The sequence below is a fragment of the Dermacentor silvarum genome, chromosome 10 (genome assembly GCF_013339745.2).
Source record: "Dermacentor silvarum isolate Dsil-2018 chromosome 10, BIME_Dsil_1.4, whole genome shotgun sequence".
NCBI classification, from domain to species: Eukaryota; Metazoa; Arthropoda; class Arachnida; order Ixodida; family Ixodidae; genus Dermacentor; species Dermacentor silvarum.
The window spans coordinates 59,855,402-59,871,915 of record NC_051163.1 but is presented as its reverse complement, the minus strand read 5'-3'; the positions used below and the strand labels follow the sequence as shown (position 1 = coordinate 59,871,915).

The 16,514-nt window shown below is 46.5% G+C and overlaps 1 protein-coding gene across 2 annotated transcripts in view; it reads right to left on the bottom strand.

The window, feature by feature from the left end:
* Positions 1–16,514, bottom strand: part of LOC119465735 (prolyl 4-hydroxylase subunit alpha-2) — a 253,637-nt gene that overhangs the window by 31,441 nt on the left and 205,682 nt on the right. For both annotated transcript variants that reach the window (XM_049657521.1, XM_037726204.2), the window contains exons 2-5: positions 11,634–11,812; positions 6,341–6,505; positions 5,477–5,637; positions 656–701 (exon numbers count right to left, since the gene is read on the bottom strand). In XM_049657521.1, coding sequence (XP_049513478.1) covers positions 656–701; positions 5,477–5,637; positions 6,341–6,505; positions 11,634–11,812 — 551 coding nt within the window. The remainder of the gene's footprint in view (positions 1–655; positions 702–5,476; positions 5,638–6,340; positions 6,506–11,633; positions 11,813–16,514) is intronic.

Below are 16,514 nucleotides of genomic sequence, written 5' to 3'. Positions count from 1 at the left end.
GCTCGTCGCTCGCTCGCACCGTCTCTTATCTCCACACGGCTCTGACCTTTATGCGCTATGCATTCGCCGCTCAGTTTCCGTTGAAGCGATAGACCGCACGTACCTTCGCCCGCTGCGGCATATATGCGCTTGCTGCCAGCGTTTTGACAGTCGTTGTCTGCAGTCATTCAGCGTGCTCTATTCATGTTTGTTTGTGCGCGCTCACACCACAGTTAGTAATAGTCGGGCCACATTTTCCAACGCACGCTACACATGCAATGCTGCCCGGATCGGCAGTGCAGCGCTACAGGTGTGTCCCTTCGCACGCGCTATTTCTTTTTTGTTCCGTGTTGTTAAAATCGCGTTCAGGTGGAGATATCTGTCAGCTACTCTATGCGTCTCTCTCTTTTCTACAGCTATATATATATATATATATATATATATATATATATATATATATAATGAAGATTATTATAATAAATTTAAGGCTGCCACAGGAAGGAGAGGTCAATAACTATGTGACTGCGTCCGCAAATTTAATCCCATTTAGTTTCTGATCGCACACCGTTCTGCCGAATAAATCGGAAAGCGAAGACAAATAGAGGTCGGCATCATTGAGAAGTGTTGCAAGGCCCCTTTTCAAACAATAAAACGATGACGTCATTGTGCCACTTACCCGTGCTGTTGCACTGTTCTTCCTGCTGCCGCTGCGGTTCCTCCAGCTAGACAAGACTAAACATATCAGACTCATGGCAGGGTTTAAATAATTGCTCTGCGCGTATTGTATGCGTCAGTGAACGAGAAATATACCCTGAAACGTTTCTGTGCGGTTTTCAAATCATTTCATACCTCCATCCCGTACATTTTTCAAGTGATTCTTAATGAATTTTGTACAAGAATACAGTATACATTTCGTGTACTTGTACGGAAAACGCAAGAAATTATTAGACTGCATGCGGACTGCTTAGTGGAGAGACCTCCTGTTGGACTTCGTGCTCAAAAAAAAAAAAAAAAAAGAAAGAAAGAAGCTCTGGGGTGAGTGACCAAAATTAAATTTAGTCGACATCGCATGTGCTGCTGCTTCAAGTGACTACGACGTATACTGTCTAGTGAGTTGCAAATAAAGAACCCACCGGGATTGAGATAGGTCAACTAGTTTTTTAAGATTATACGTGATTGTAACCCATTGTTTATTATAAAACGTTACCTGACCAGGCGAAAGTTGATCGAGCTGCTGGTTAGTTCGCTCACGCTCACAGGCGAAAGCGATAAAAATGCTAATCGTGGCCGGGGGGAGGGGGGAATTGACCGCATATCTGCTTGCTTCGCTGCAAATGACGTCGAAAGACGATAGTCTTCTGCCGCCCCTGATACGTAACACCCTCTCCTCTCTCCCCTCCCACCCCTCACGCTCTTCGCCTCCCCTCTCACTTACATGATGGATGCAATGGAGGTTTTGCTGAATTCAATTCAAGTTTCCCGCGTTCGCCCTGCTCTCGCGCCATCTGTTGGGACCTTTTATTACTGTTGGCTTAAAGCCGGCTACAGAGCCGCGGCTTCAGTCGACTTGTTTTGAACGCGTAGCGTCTCTTCGGCACCATTTCTTACGCGTTGGACACCATTTCTAACACGTTGATGTTTCATTTACTAACTTAAAAACCAGTCCAATGTTCATTCTTAATTAAATGAACGCAGTGGATCACGGTTATGTACATATATATTGCCTCAAATAAGCTTGAGGTTCCCTTTGCGCTGTATAATGTTGACATGTATGAGCCCGTGCTAGCAGTGCTAGTAGCTCGCTTCGTTTTGGCCGGGCGGTTGAATCGAGTAACAGACAGACAGAGAGACAGGCAGACAGACAAAGTTTTTCGCATTTAGGTAGCCCAAGAAAGACTATCGTCTTTAATATGGCTACTTGTTAACAGTGTTATATTTGCCTACGCAAACGGGGTTTGGGTACCCAAAGGGACCTTTGCGTACGCAAACCACCACGCCTGGCTTGCTTTCTTTTATGCTCCTTCGGGGTTCCCTTGTATACATTTTTGCGTTCTTTCTTAAGCCCCGTGGTTGGCGTCCCTTAACTTTGCTTACGCAAAATCGAAAACGCCCTAATGGAATAAGAGCTGAAAAGATTTAGGCCATAAACAATTAATAAAGTGGTAACTGACCGCGCACAAACAGCTTTATTGCTTCGGTTTTACATAAATGTTTCTTTCTGATTTATAATACACCCACGAAATCAAGAATTTAGAAAATAAGGCGTGTTGATATGTCTTCCAAGTAGGGATCTATTTCAGAGTTGCGGAGGTCATGAACGGTTGCGTCAAGAGCGATCTAAATGAGTGCAGCTAATGCTAGCAGACAGGCTCGCTAGTGATATAGCTGTGAAACATATTGGCCAGAGCAGTTTAACAAGGTAGAGAGAGTTCAAACGCGTGCCACGGACGGTTAGCTACAACTGTCATAATCTAGACAAGCGGCTACGGATAGCAGAAAAACTTGCCAAGGAACCTTTTTTATCAAGCGCGCGTCTCACACATCATCTAAGATAATAATCTGATGTTTTTTCAAGATGCCTATGGCGTAAATAAATGTTGTAGATGTTTCCCAGTCCTAAACGAATGCATGCGCGCAATGCGGTCGCAGGAGCGAACAAGCAAAGGTGAAAAATGAATCCAGGCATAAGGCTCATAGCACTCGCTAATGCGTGATAAGAATAATGGGCGGAATTCACTAATCGAAACTTACGAACGAATTTTGGCGTAAGAAAAATCTTACGGAAAAAACGTATTCACAAAGCTAAAACTGTTCGTAAGATCAGCAAGCTTACGATGCCCGCTGCTGCAAAGGCGAGTGCTGTAGTCGAAAGAATGCATCTATGTAAGGCCATGTAATGCGTAGGATGGATAACCGGTGGACCATTAGGGTTACAGAATGGATACCAAGAGAAGGGAAGCGCAGTAGAGGTCGGCAGAAAACCAGATGGGATGATGAAGTTAGGAAATTTGCAGGCGCAAGTTGGAATACGCTAGCGCAAGACAGGGGTAATTGGAGATCGCAGGGAGAGGCCTTCGTCCTGCAGTGGACATACAATATAGCCTGATGATGATGATGATGGTGATGATGATGATAACGATGAAGGGTAGCACAGGTGCGAACTTCAGTATTTCCGCCAATAGTAAGCGTAAGTCGATTCACAAAACCTAAACAGCCGTCGCAGATGACGACTTACGAAGAAATTTCTACGATAGGGGTGTAGCAGTCTTACGAACATCATTACGTCTATCTGCGCCGCTCGAGCTAACGCAGGTAAGCGTTGGAACGCGCTGTTGCGGCTGATTGGCCAGAGGCCACACGTGATAGCCGAGGATGGCACGTGCTTATATTTTTGTGGCGCCCTCTGATTTGTCATCTCAAAGTGGATTGAGCTATTTCAGTGCATAATTGTATTGAGCGTGCGCTGCTGTGGAAGGCAGTAGCATTAATGCTGTGCGGCGAACTTCTGCCTAACGTCTGATAGGCTGTGTTTCTGTATGCGCACAGTAGCTTGATTTTCATACTCGTCATGACACTCTATTGGGTGTTAGCAAACATACTCGTAAGTGCAGTGTTCGTCCCTGATCAAGTTTGTCATTGATGTGTTTGGAGCCCTATTATATCATATTTTTTTCTAGTTTGAGCTTTCTATTGCTCATAGGGCTGCGGATGATTATTTTTTCCTACGCTTTGAGGCCATAATTCTCCATGCGAGATGAAACAATGAAAAAACTCCTAAACGTTTCTAGTTATGAAAACTTTTTGCTGCTGCACAATTCGCTGTCGTCTTCTGTGATATGATATGACGCGGGACGTGAATACGATGAAATAATAAAAAAAAGAAATGGCGTATAAAATGAAGTGATTTTCATGACCTACCTGACACGCACGCCACGACAATTATGTCACGACCTATCACTTATGTTCGTCATACACTCCTGTGATACTATGCCAATTTTGGTACCTACCAAGTTAACGAAACGACCATGAGAGCACAAAGACGTAGGCGGCTATAAATAGATAAATAAACAAATAGATAGTTAGATAGATATTGTCAAAGTAGCAAATGCTCGCCAAGAAAACTTCGCATTTAATAAGGTAAGAAAGAAATCACGTGCCGTTCATGCCCGCGTTGGATATGTGGGTACGAGCAATGTAAAGGAGGCATTGGTATGAGCCGCCGAGAGGAGGAGCGAGAGAGATCTCGCAGGATCCTGACGCTGGCGTGCCGTGTGCTGCGGCTATGAACGTTGTGGATCATACGCTAGTCTATGACGATGGGGTGGACTTGGCGCAGCAAACGCACTACTTGGCCATCGCGCCGTGCAAAAACAAGACGCCGGTGTCCTTGCTCCTTGACGAACATGCCGAAAACACTCAATATAATCAATAATAATAACGTATAAATTCACTATAGCAATATTGACACGTATACAAGTTTATCTTTCACCGGAGGCCGCTTTCCACCAGCTAACAAATGTTAAACGTTATCGCTCGGCGCTGGACGCGCCTGCATCGGAAGCTTCGCGAACGTTATCGATGCTTATATCCGTCATCTGTGGTCACCGACGCTCATGTAATCTCATTGTATGAGCGACGCGAATTGTCTAGAACTTTCTGGAAGACAGGCGGGCACCAGGGTTAATCTGGAACATTCGATGACTCACGTATAAAAGCCGACGCGTTTCGCGGCTGACAGGATTTTGACGATCGCTGACTGTGTTCGCCGCTATCGTTGTGCTTCGAGTGTAGCTTGCTTTTGTGGGCACAGGTTCGCCCAATAAACAACCAGTTTCGTTATACACAGTTTTACGACTGCTTTCTTCACTGTCACTACTACGTGACAATATTCACTACAGCAGACCCACCATAGTCACAGCTTCGCTGGCTTCCATCTTCACAGTAATGGAAGGGCTCTTCATATTTAAAGACAGTTTTTCTTGGTGAGTTACCGTTCGTTTTCTGCATCGGGTATGCGTCTAGCTTCTTTCATGGGTGGATCCCGGAGATAGTGTAGTCTAAAAACATTCGGCCATCCCGAAGATAGATCTGGTAGAAGTGGTACCAGTGGTACCATGAAGGAGGTACCGGTGATAAGGGGAACGTTCTCGCATTTCTTTCTCTCACGACAACTAGTGTTTTGAGACGCTGTCGTTGAGACGCTGTGCCTCTGGTCAAAGACGCAGGCGCTGTTGATTGGGAAGCTGCGGGCCTCTCAGAATGAATTGATATAGTTTATACATCCCTTTCTAAACCCCAGCTGGCTAAGGAAGACTGTGTTTTATCGACTCTAATGGGAGGTTGAGTCACATTCCAACATTTGTTTTTGTGTGTGCATGTTTATCCCTAAATTTATCATTAATTATTTTTTTTTGCCACAGGATCTTTTACAAGGTAACGGCGTTGTGTTCCTTGAGAATGCGAGCACAGTTAGAGTCATTTATTGAATGGGGCCTACCTGCTCGAGACTGCTGTTGATGTAACGGTGCACCGTTTCTGGCGTGAAGGACGGCCGCTTCTCGAGGCTATGCCTCGCGAGTGCCTCTTCGAACCACTTGATGGCGGGCTCAAATTCATGCTGGTTGTACAGCAGCTCTCCGAAGTACAGACAGTCTCGCGCTGCGCATCGGGTTTAAGAAGGTGAAGGCAACGCTTTGGCAAAGCGAACCTATGCGTACACTGTAGAACCAAGTTAATTGCGTCAACTGCATTCATATTACGCACTCGTCTTATTTGGTCTTTCGCGCTGGCCTCGCAATTCCCCCTCCCCCTTTCAAAAGTTCATGTAAGAAAGCCTGATCTTGATACATTCGCTGGAGAAGTATAATCTGGTCACGGAAAAAATTATGAAAGAAATGCTGCGGTGTTTGAAGCTAGTCGGTCTAATAAAGCGATACAATGTTGAGTGTCGCGTACTCTGGTTCCATTCCTCTCCCTAATTCTATTATAATATTTTTTTAATCTTGCGTACAATTATTCCATGTAGCATAGCTAACCAGGCTTAGTCCTAGTTAACGTCTTTGCATTTGCTATGCATATCCTCTTTCCGAAGAAACCCAAAAGAAATCTAAAATGTGCTGTCAAGACTATGCAAAATTCGATGTACAAAGAAATTGCAATAAATCTTCTGCATAGTAGGACTCGGTTAGTTCGGACACGTCTGTATTGGGAAGTTCTGTAACCCAACGAGAAGTTTTCTTAACTGAAAAATGGTTGCCCTGTAGTGAAGAGAAAAAAAAACGACATAAAATATTTCATCCAACTCAACCGGAACTCAGCAACTGGTCAGCGAAACCAAGAGGCTAGTTAATGGCAGGCATACCTGTCAACTGCGCCTTCGCCTTGTGGCCCTTTATGACTCCCTTGGCCATGTCGGTGATGTTGAGACGGTACGTCTTCTGGATGACGGTGAGCGCCTCGCCGGCATCCAACAGGTCGCTCGGATGTGGGAACGTGTCGTTCGACTCCACCATCAGATTCTCGATCTCTGGCCATTTCAGAAGGACGAAACGCGATGAGTCAAACGATCGAACTTTGGCATTTGTTGCAGTACACTAAAGCGGACATGCTTCGGGATGATTGCGGAGAAAGACGAATAACACAGGCACACCGCTAACCAATTGAGTCATGAGTTATGTCGGACTGTCGATAAATGCGTCGAAGTTTCGTGATATTATTCTGAGGCACTGGCAGACTCAATTCAAAGTGACTTAAGGTAAAAGGAAGATGCTTCATGCATATTCTACTCAGGTTTACTAATTAAGAAGTAAATAAATATCGGACTAGTGTACAGCCAGGAATGCTGCGTTTTTTCATAGATGGAATTTAATCATTGGTGTAAAGCACATGCACACAAGTTGGCGCAGATATTGACTGCAGGCGTTACGAGAAATGACAAAACAATATTCTTTTGGCATTCCTGACGAAACGCGGAATGCTGAACACCTCGTCATCCATAGAAGTGCCTTCGGCATGGTGGTCGTGATTAGCACTAATTAAAACATTGAAATGAAGCGGACCCACATTCAGTACACAGAAGGTTCAATTTGCCCGAATCAGAATGTCCGCTGTTTTTCAAGCGAAGCTTGTACACGCTAGCCTGCGCCGGCGATGTAACGCTAAAAAAAAAAAGAACCAGCTGCTCTTAGAGTTTCACAGGTGTTCGGCACGCGCTCGTGCTCGGCCGGCGCTTGTGCCACAGCTCCCGCGTTCGTCGTCGTCGTCTGCTTCCACAGCTGGCCGCGTTGCCACTAATCATTCCAGCATAGAATTTCACTTCTGTCGTGGTAATGGGGACGCCTCGTTTACGGGGGTATGAACCATTGCTTAAGGGGGTATGAGCCATTTACTGTCTTACGTAACGGACATTTTGAAGAAATTTATGGATATCCACCAAGAATTAAGCGCTCGAGAAAGGGCTCGTCATCGACCTGCTGATTCTAGATACCGAAGCTCAGATGAAACGTCAGTGAAGAGCGAAGGACCCCGAGATGAGTGAGCGCGATGTTGAGGCCAAACGTCAGCGTCTGCACGCCCCGGGAACGCTAGCGCCAACTTCCCTGGTGCGACGGCCAGATTTCAACGCGAGTTTCTCAACCGGAACATTGGAACTTGCTGCAGTTCGTGTGACCGGTTGTGGTTCGAGCACAACGTGGTACTCGTCGGTGCAATTCGTCGGAGGAACACCGAAGAAACACACGACAAGCTTCGCTTACCCCCATTTCCTCGACAGGGAAAGGCTACTGATTTATTTTTTTTGCCAGCACTAGAAAAAAATGTCAACGAACAAGTTGTGTACACGTATGTGTACACCGCGACTGTATAGGGTTAATGTTACACATACATGTTCGTACGGTTCAACATACTTCTGACAAAAACTGCGTGCAATTGACGCGTTGGCCTCAGCGCAGTGCGTTCAACGTGTGCGATGACTTAAGTCATGTTTTATGCGTCTGTACACGTTGTGCGTCCTCAGGGGCTACTCTAATTAAGCTTACGCGGTAGCTACTTTGAGTTGTATCATGCATACAAGGACGCCAGAGCAGCGCTGGTGCTAGTGCTTTGCGCGCGACGAAGACACTCGTAGCCTTTCTCAGGTGCTTTAGTTATTGTTACTTTGTGCCCTAGGATATTGTGCGTGTTTACTATGTACCAATGCGTGTTTTCATAAGTCACTTTGGTCATTCGGAGTATAGCATGCGAGGCGTACGGCCAGGTAAACATTTCTGGCATCATGCATTAAAGAATGTTTCTCTCTCAATCTCTCTTTCTGATATTACACCCTGCGTGGGATAAAAGATGACGACAGTGACCGGTCCAGTGACGCTTTTCACCCACCTAATTGATACTTGAATTGCGCAACCATTTTTTCATTTTCACGTTCTGTACACAAACAAGTTGTTGCCAGCGAGAGCCAAATTCACGTTCTCCGCAATGCCCGTGCGATGCCCTTTGATCTACGGCGGCGGATATTCTGCCATCCACTTTTTTGGGTATTCGCGTGTGTGTGTGCAGGATGTGACCATGTGAGTGTTAGCCAGCGTCACTCATGGCCAGGGCAGTTGAGGTTGAGGGTTCGGCTCTCACCGCGGTGGTAAGTTGTTCTTGATGCGGAAGTGTCAAATGGTTCACTGAGTGAAAGAGGTCACAGTTTCGCCCCAAAAGGCGAAGCATCGATTGCGATAGCAAATTATCGGATAGCTATACAAAGTAAGGATAGTAGTTTTATCGTGCGTATAAACTTGTCTACATAGGCACACTATCTAAGTTAACAAGCATGTTGTCACGCACGCACAAGGAAACATGAACGCATCTCACTCGATCACCGCGGAAACTCACTGTGAAAACTTGCTGTGAAAACACTGGACTGAGTCAGGGCAGCAGCAGCAGTGAGCGAATTAAGCCTCGTGCTGGCGCTCGCTTCAAAGCTATCTTAGCCCCGAAAACACAGGGAGGACAAACTTGTGCCGCGCGAGCGGACGCTCACAACACAGAACGTGCCCCCCTCCTCCCCCCCCCCCCCCCCCCCGCAGCCTTCCATACCGGCGGGACTGCGCGGCCGCAGTAAAGCGTGGCGGCCCCTCCACCTGCCCCCCCCCCCCCCCCCCCCCCCGGAGACTTCCGCCCCAGCGTGAGCGCGCGGCCACAGTATAGCCAATGCCTCGTTGGTATAGCGCGGCCCCTCCACCTCCCTAAATCTCTCCGGAGCATTGTGCGTGACTGGAAAACTGCGCGCTTTCTTTCGGCTTCCCATCCTTGTGTGCGCGATCTGCTATTGCTGGCTCACGGTCACATGCTTTCACTCGCACATACAACGTACGGCGCTCGGCGATGGTGTTATCACGTGCCGACTTAATACGGAAGCTCATGGAAACGTTTAATGCCTTGTATCCGCAGAAAAAATGCGCAATTTACAAGGTTAAGATATTTAATTGCAATAACAGTGTAAATGTTGATGATTGGTAGTTTTATACCTGATAAAGAACAATTGAAGGAAAAATAATAAATAAAAAGAGAACACCCATAGAGATACAAATAGCTCCATAGGAATTGCGTGGGAAAACTTATAATAATAGAGGGGTAAATAAAATTTGGGGGTAGGCCAACTTGATGTTTGAAGGTGCGCCAACTGAAATTTAGGGGTGGGCGAACCAAAATCTAGGGGTGCCCAACTTCCAATTTAAGGCGGGCCAACTTGAAGTTAGCGGTATGCCAACATGAAATTCGGTGTGAAAGGAGAGCAGACTGAAATTTCGGGTGGGGCCAACCTAAAATTTTGGGGTGCACCAACTTGAAATTTTCTTGTGGGACAGCTTAAATGTAGGGGTGGCTGGGCATGGGGCTTGGCCCAACTGAAATTTGAGTGTGGGCCACATCAATTTCGTGGTGGGCCAACTAGAAATTTAGGGTTAGGCGAGCTTGAAATTATGGAATGGACCTACTTAAATTTGGAGGTTGGTCAACTTGAAATTTGGGGTGGGGCAATGTCGAATTGAACGCTGCTGAGCGTCCTTTGAGTAAAGGACTCATCGTGGGCAAGTGGGTGCATTGACACGCTTGGCATGTTTTCATTGGCCCTTACCGAGGCGCAGTGAGAACGGAGGCGAGAGCTTGTGCAGATTATGAAAGTGTGCATAACACAGGCTTGGGAGAGCGACATCGAGGGTGACATGGCGTCGCGGCGATGCATTCTGCCCCGACGCAACACCTCATGCACTACTGCGGCAGCTGGTGTTCCTTTTCTCCCGATCTGCTCCGTCGAGGCACGCTTGTGCCCAGAGTCCCGGTTCAATCGGTACGATCGCTTTGAGGGTCCGGATGCGGCGAGAAAATCTGACAATTGTCTACTAGAGCCTAAGTATTCTTTGCCACCGGAAAGGCCATTGGTTTACGTCCATAAGCTAGAAAAAGCAAGTAACCAAAAGTAAGCAAAGGCGAAGTGACAGCCGAGCCAAACAATGTATGCTTACGCATTAGGAGACAATGCTCAGAATTTCTTTAGCTTTTCTTTTTCATCTACTTTCATCTCCCCTTACCTACATTTCAAATAAAACTCTGGGTAGTTTCCATTATGTTTCCTGAATTTCATTGTCTGTTAGCTTCATGCGGTTGTGTCTAACAAAAAAAAAAAAATCAAGCCCCTCTCGGTCCCTTCTTCACAGGGAACATGCCTAACTATGGAACAGCATGCGAAACAGAGAAAGAGGGGACCAGGTTATTGAATGGCGAAACCTTCGTTCGGCTCTGCGGATGTAAGGGTGGGTGGTCGAGTGGTTAGTGGGGCTCAGAAATTTGGGACGTTCAGCGCCACCAGGATGTAAGGGGAAAAGAAGGGGATGGCGTGCGGCACTTGAATTGGGATCGTATTCAAACGGAAAATTTTCATACAATACAAGCCCTCGATCAAGCGAACCACTTTCTGTGGCCGCACTCGAAGCAGCTCACGCCGTGACAGAGTACATGGGAAACAAAGACGACCGCAGCTGTTCGCACCGAGCACTGTGCAGTTTTCCAATAATGTTCGCACACAGTGTGACGGCCTTATCTTGTTGCGAAAAAAAAAAAAGATATAACATTTAGAGAAGTGGAATACAAACTTGAAAACTCAGCTTTCTATTGCAAAGAGTGATGCAACGTGTGACCATTGTATAGTGCGAGTTGGCAAGGTAAAATTGAGGAGATTTATACCCAAGCATATATACCGTTTTTCTTGCTGAATCATCATCATCAAGACCAATTTATAACCACTACAGGGCGAAGGCCTCTACCAGTGATTTGCAATTACCCCGTCTTGCGGGGAAATTAGAAGTCCATCCGCGGAGCCGTTTTCCCATCCACGTTCTGGGGTATTTATGTTTTAAGCGGAATGCAAAAATTAATTTGAGTATCTTCAAGCGATGGCAAATGACATTACCTTGCTTCTGCCCAGCTACGAGGCATTTGCGTATTTTTAAAACTTGGTACATCATAGTTGGGTCACCCTGTATAGTTTTTGCCACCTCCAGTTTTCCAATTTTGTCACAATAAGTGTGACTCGTCGCCCACTACCGTATAAGGTTTCATGTAAAGCTAGTATAGTCACCCCTGTAAAGAAATACGATAAATTGAATACCCACCCATCCAGTCAGGCTCCCTGAAATGGTGCACTATCTTGTTCCAGTCAACCGACAGCCGCTTAATGGCGTTGTACGCATCGATGGGGCTGGCTGTGCGGTTGTCGTACTCATGCTCGACTGCAGAAAGTGTCAGCTGACGGTCTTTCGACGCTTTCGTCTCGTAGTAGTCGTTCAGAAAGCTAGAGTCAAGAGAGAATAATATTACGCTGGTATCTATTGATTCAACAAACCCAATTTTATGAAATTTTCAATTTAACAAAGTGCCATTTGAAATCCACAGACAGATGTTCATAGAACCTAAGCTGATGAAAATCTCGAATCATCGATTTGAACTTAACCTCAGCCCTGCTTAACAGATTATGGATGGGAAACAAGTGTTAAATAAATTGATCAGGTGAAAGGCACTGTGTTCAAAATACGTCGAAATAACGGTAAAAGCATTACCACGGTGGTTTCAGACGGGCCGTTTTCTTTTACGAAACTGCCCGTTGCGGGGTCCCAGTCTAGGCACACAGTTGAGCTGCCGGAGGAGAATGTTATATGAAGAGAAAGGAGGAGAGGTTGACCGGGAGAGCGTGTGTCTGGCCCACCACTCTTTGCCGGGTTAAGAGGCAGGGACAGGGAAAGGAAGTGGTTGATAGCAGGCGACTAAATACAATAAACTATATACGTGGACTATGGACATACGGCGCCCACAGGAGTCTCCACACAAAAGTTAACCTAGAGTGCGCGCTTCAGTCCGGCCATGCTCAACATTGCGAGCTCAACGTCGGCTATACCAGATGGCGCCAGCTGCTCTGTCGCTGAAGAGCTGAATCCTGCTTTGGTTACGCTGTCTATATTATTGCGACAGCAATTATATGGACACTCCAGACGCATTTCTGTCGTCGCCGTTGCCGTGATGTTCCGCATAATGTCCAACTGCGATAACACCGTCGCCGCACACGGTATGTTGTATGTGCAAGTGAAAGCGCGCGGGGGTGAGCCGACGATGGCTTCTCAACCTCGCGCGCGCAAAGGTTGGCAAGCGTGACCCATGGTTGCCGTCCTCCGATGCGCGCAAGGCACCGGTGGGGCGGGGGGGGGGGGGGGGGGGGGGGAGCGTTATACACAGGCGGCTGCTGCGTCTGGCGCACCCGCGAGCGGTCACGTGGGCCCTATCTTGAGAGCGATCTGCGACGGGGAAAGAGTGCGCTGTGCACTGTGTTTTCGCCATGTAGTTCGCGTTGAAATGAGAGGTAGCGCGAACGTGGAATCGCTTGCTGTTGCTGCTGTGCTTCCGCGCTCCTGCGTTTTGCCAGTGAGTTTCCGAGGTCATCGAGTGAGGTGTATTGATGTTTGTATGTGTGCGCGTGGCACCACGCTCGTTAATTTTGTTAGTAAGTGAATGTTTACAAGTTTATACGGCCGCTAAAACTACTATCCTTACTTCGTATAGCTGTCTACAAGTTTGCTATCGCAATCGATGCTTCGCCTTTTGGGCGGAACTGTGAAGCTTTTTTATATAATAACTGATCAATCATGCATGCTGCTGACTAAGCCCATGTCTTCAAAATTTTCAGCTGTCTTGATCTTGATCAAGCAAAATGCTAAGCGCTTGAGGAATTTAGGCATTGTCTACTTCATCATCTTCATCTTCAGCCTATATTTTATGTCCACTGCAGGACGAAGGCCTCTCCCTGCGATCTCCAATTACCCCTGTCTTGCGCTAGCGTATTCCAACTTGCGCCTGCAAATTTCCTAACTTCATCATCCCATCTGGTTTTCTGCCGACCTCGACTGCGCTTCCCTTCTCTTGGTATCCATTCTGTAACTCTAATGGTCCACCGGTTATCCATCCTACGCATTACATGGCCTGCCCAGCTCCATTTCTTCCGCTTAATGTCAACTAGAATATCGGCTATCCCCGTTTGTTCTCTGATCCACACCGCTCTCTTCCTGTCTCTTAACGTTACTCCTAAGATTTTTCGTTCCATCGCTCTTTGTGCGGTCCTTAACTTGTTCTCGAGCTTCTTTGTTAACCTCCATGTTTCTGCCCCATATGTTAGCACCGGTAGAATGCAATGATTGTACACTTTTCTTTTCAACGACAGTGGTAAGCTCCCAGTCAGGATTTGGTAATGTCTGCCGTATGCACTCCAACCCAATTTTATTCTTCTGTAAATTTCTTTCTCGTGATCAGGGTCCCCTGTGAGTAATTGACCTAAATAGATTGTCTACTTACCGAAGTTCTAATGCTAACGAAATAACTTCTGGGTCCCATTGTTTTCCTTAAATCGTGGTTTAGTTGAAGTAGTAGCTGGTTGCCTTATTTAGAAGAAAATAGAAGAAGGAAGGAAATCTCTGTCTATGTTTTCTTCATCTTTATGTTCTAAAGCTGCATATTTGTTTGCGAGCACCAGCCTGAATTGGTCTGCTTTTATGCTTACTGTGTCTACATTGGCCTGTTTCTTGTTGACTAATTTTATCCTTTCTCTCTTCAAACTGAGACCAATCTTAGACCTCACTAGACTATGCTCACTGCACTTTACCTTGCCTAACACTTCTACATCCTGCACTAAGCTGGGATCGGCGGAGAGTATGAATTCTATAAAATTTATTGTTTCTCCATTAGGGCTTTTCTTGGTCCACGTCGTGTTGCTACGCTCCCTGCAGAAGGTATTAATTATTCGGAGCCAATTACTTTCCGCGAATTCTGCCAACACCTCTCCTCTAGTGTTCCTAGAATCGATGCCGTAGTTGCCAATTGCCTGCTCGCCAGCCTGCTTTTTACCCACTTTTTCATTAAGTCGACAACGACTACAGTGTACGGAGTTTGCACCTTTCTCATCCCTAATTTCCCATCTTCATAAAGGTGTTCTACTTCTTCATCATCGTGACTGGAGGTTGTGGCGTAGGCTTGTGCTACCTTTATTCTATACCTCCCATTCAGCTTTATTACGACAACTGCTACCCTTCATTAATGTTGTAGAATCCATCAATGTTGCCCTCTATGTCCGTATGGATTAGAAATCCTACCCCGCATTTTCTCTTACCTAGAAGACCTCTGTAGCCGAGGGCGTGACCGTTAGTCAGCACTGTATAAGCCTCACCAGGTCTTCTAACCTCACTAAGGCCAATAAAAATTGGAGGACGTTTAAGATTCGCCTTTAAGAGTGGAACGCGATAGCGTTATCGGGTTCCGTTCACATCACATTTTTCTTTGTGAGTAAGCTTCACTGCAACACACAACATGGGAAAGCCAGCCTAAAAAAACAAAGCTTACACTGGTCCCCTTGAAGTCGGCTTCACTTTTAAACACAAATGCATTGCTGGGAAGACATTTTCACAGGAGCAATTTAAGCCGTCTTGTATCAAAATGGGAAGGTACTAAGACTTTTTTTATTATTTTAATAATTATTTGCTGTTGCACCGATGCGCGCGCGTGTCGAAAATTTGAAAAGGCTTGGTTTTCAACATTCCCCTCAATGTTGCCTAGAACCAAAGTACAGCGAAACACAATCAGAAATGGAGGACGCCTAAGTTTCGCTTTTAAGAGTGGAATGCGAAAGCATTCAAAGATTCCTGGCTGCTTATCAGGCTTTCTTTCTCGTATATTAAAATTACAGTCCGGCGCTATCACGCCTGTAGGTTGTGGTCAAGTTGTACTTTACAACTTTTCTGACGGATTTTACTTTGAGAAATTCAATTTTTGTTCACTAACGCCTTACGCCACGCGGAGGGCCTGGGTGGTCGGGGTGGCTCGGGATGACGTGGTTCGGCATGATTATTTCCGCCAGACGCCGAGGCTTAGCGCCGACGCCGATGCCGCATTTTCTGCGACACGGGGCCCTTAACGCTGTCAGGTTAATATCCCAGGGCATACCTGATAATTCCTCAAACAGCCCTGCTAAGCTAGCCTGACTGGGGAGCGTTCGCGTGTTGAACGTTGCCAGGTCCAGTTTCTCATGTTCGTCCATACAGCCCAAGCTGTACCTTATCCGGCTAAGGGCGTTTCTTAAACGTCATTGCAAATGTAAGTTAGCGTATTTCGAACATAGCGCTAGGTTTTGTGCCGTGACGCTACTGTATTCGGTGTTCTGGCGGTACAAGGTGCTTATACTGTATTTCACGTGGCCTGGAAGTTGCGCGTCCGATGCGCGGTTGACGAGCTTTACAGGGGCCACGTTAGGGAAAGGACAATAACCGCTGTCTTGCAACCTCTGCCTGTCTTCTGTCAGCCGGAAAAGTTGCTTCGGTATATTCTGGGACGCGTTTTCACGCACGGAATGCTAACCCGTGGCGGGGGCTTAACAGCTAAGGCGTTGCGCTTTTAAGGACTAGGCCCTGGGATAAAATCCGGGCCGCAGCGACCACATTTGGATGGGAACGAAATGCAAAAACGGCCGTGACCCGTACATTGGGGGCACGTTAGAGATCCCCTGGTAGTCAAAATTAATCCGGAGTCCCTCATTACGGCGTGCCTCATAATGGAATAGGGGTTTTGGCGCGTAATACTCCAGCATTCAATTTTTCAACAAACGCGAGCAAGTGCCGAAAACGTTATCATTCGCAGCGTGCGCATTTTAGGAAAGTGCATCAAGAACCAGAAGCAATACAAAAATATTGTTTAAGTGATTGTTTAAACACGTTAATGTGTGACGTATTTAGTCAAACAGGTATTCCAGATGGAGGCCATACCGGCTCCCTTGTTGCTTTGTAGGTGTAGCTGAAATGCGTGCCGTACTTTACAATAGCCCTTGCCCGCGGAGAAAATGGAGCCATACGGTTTCCTTTTAATGCGAAAGCATTATATGCCCCATTACACGAAAATCTGTGGGCGTAGGCGGCTTGACCGAGCGATGGTACCAAAAAATGGCCAACGGCACACAGAGCAATAAC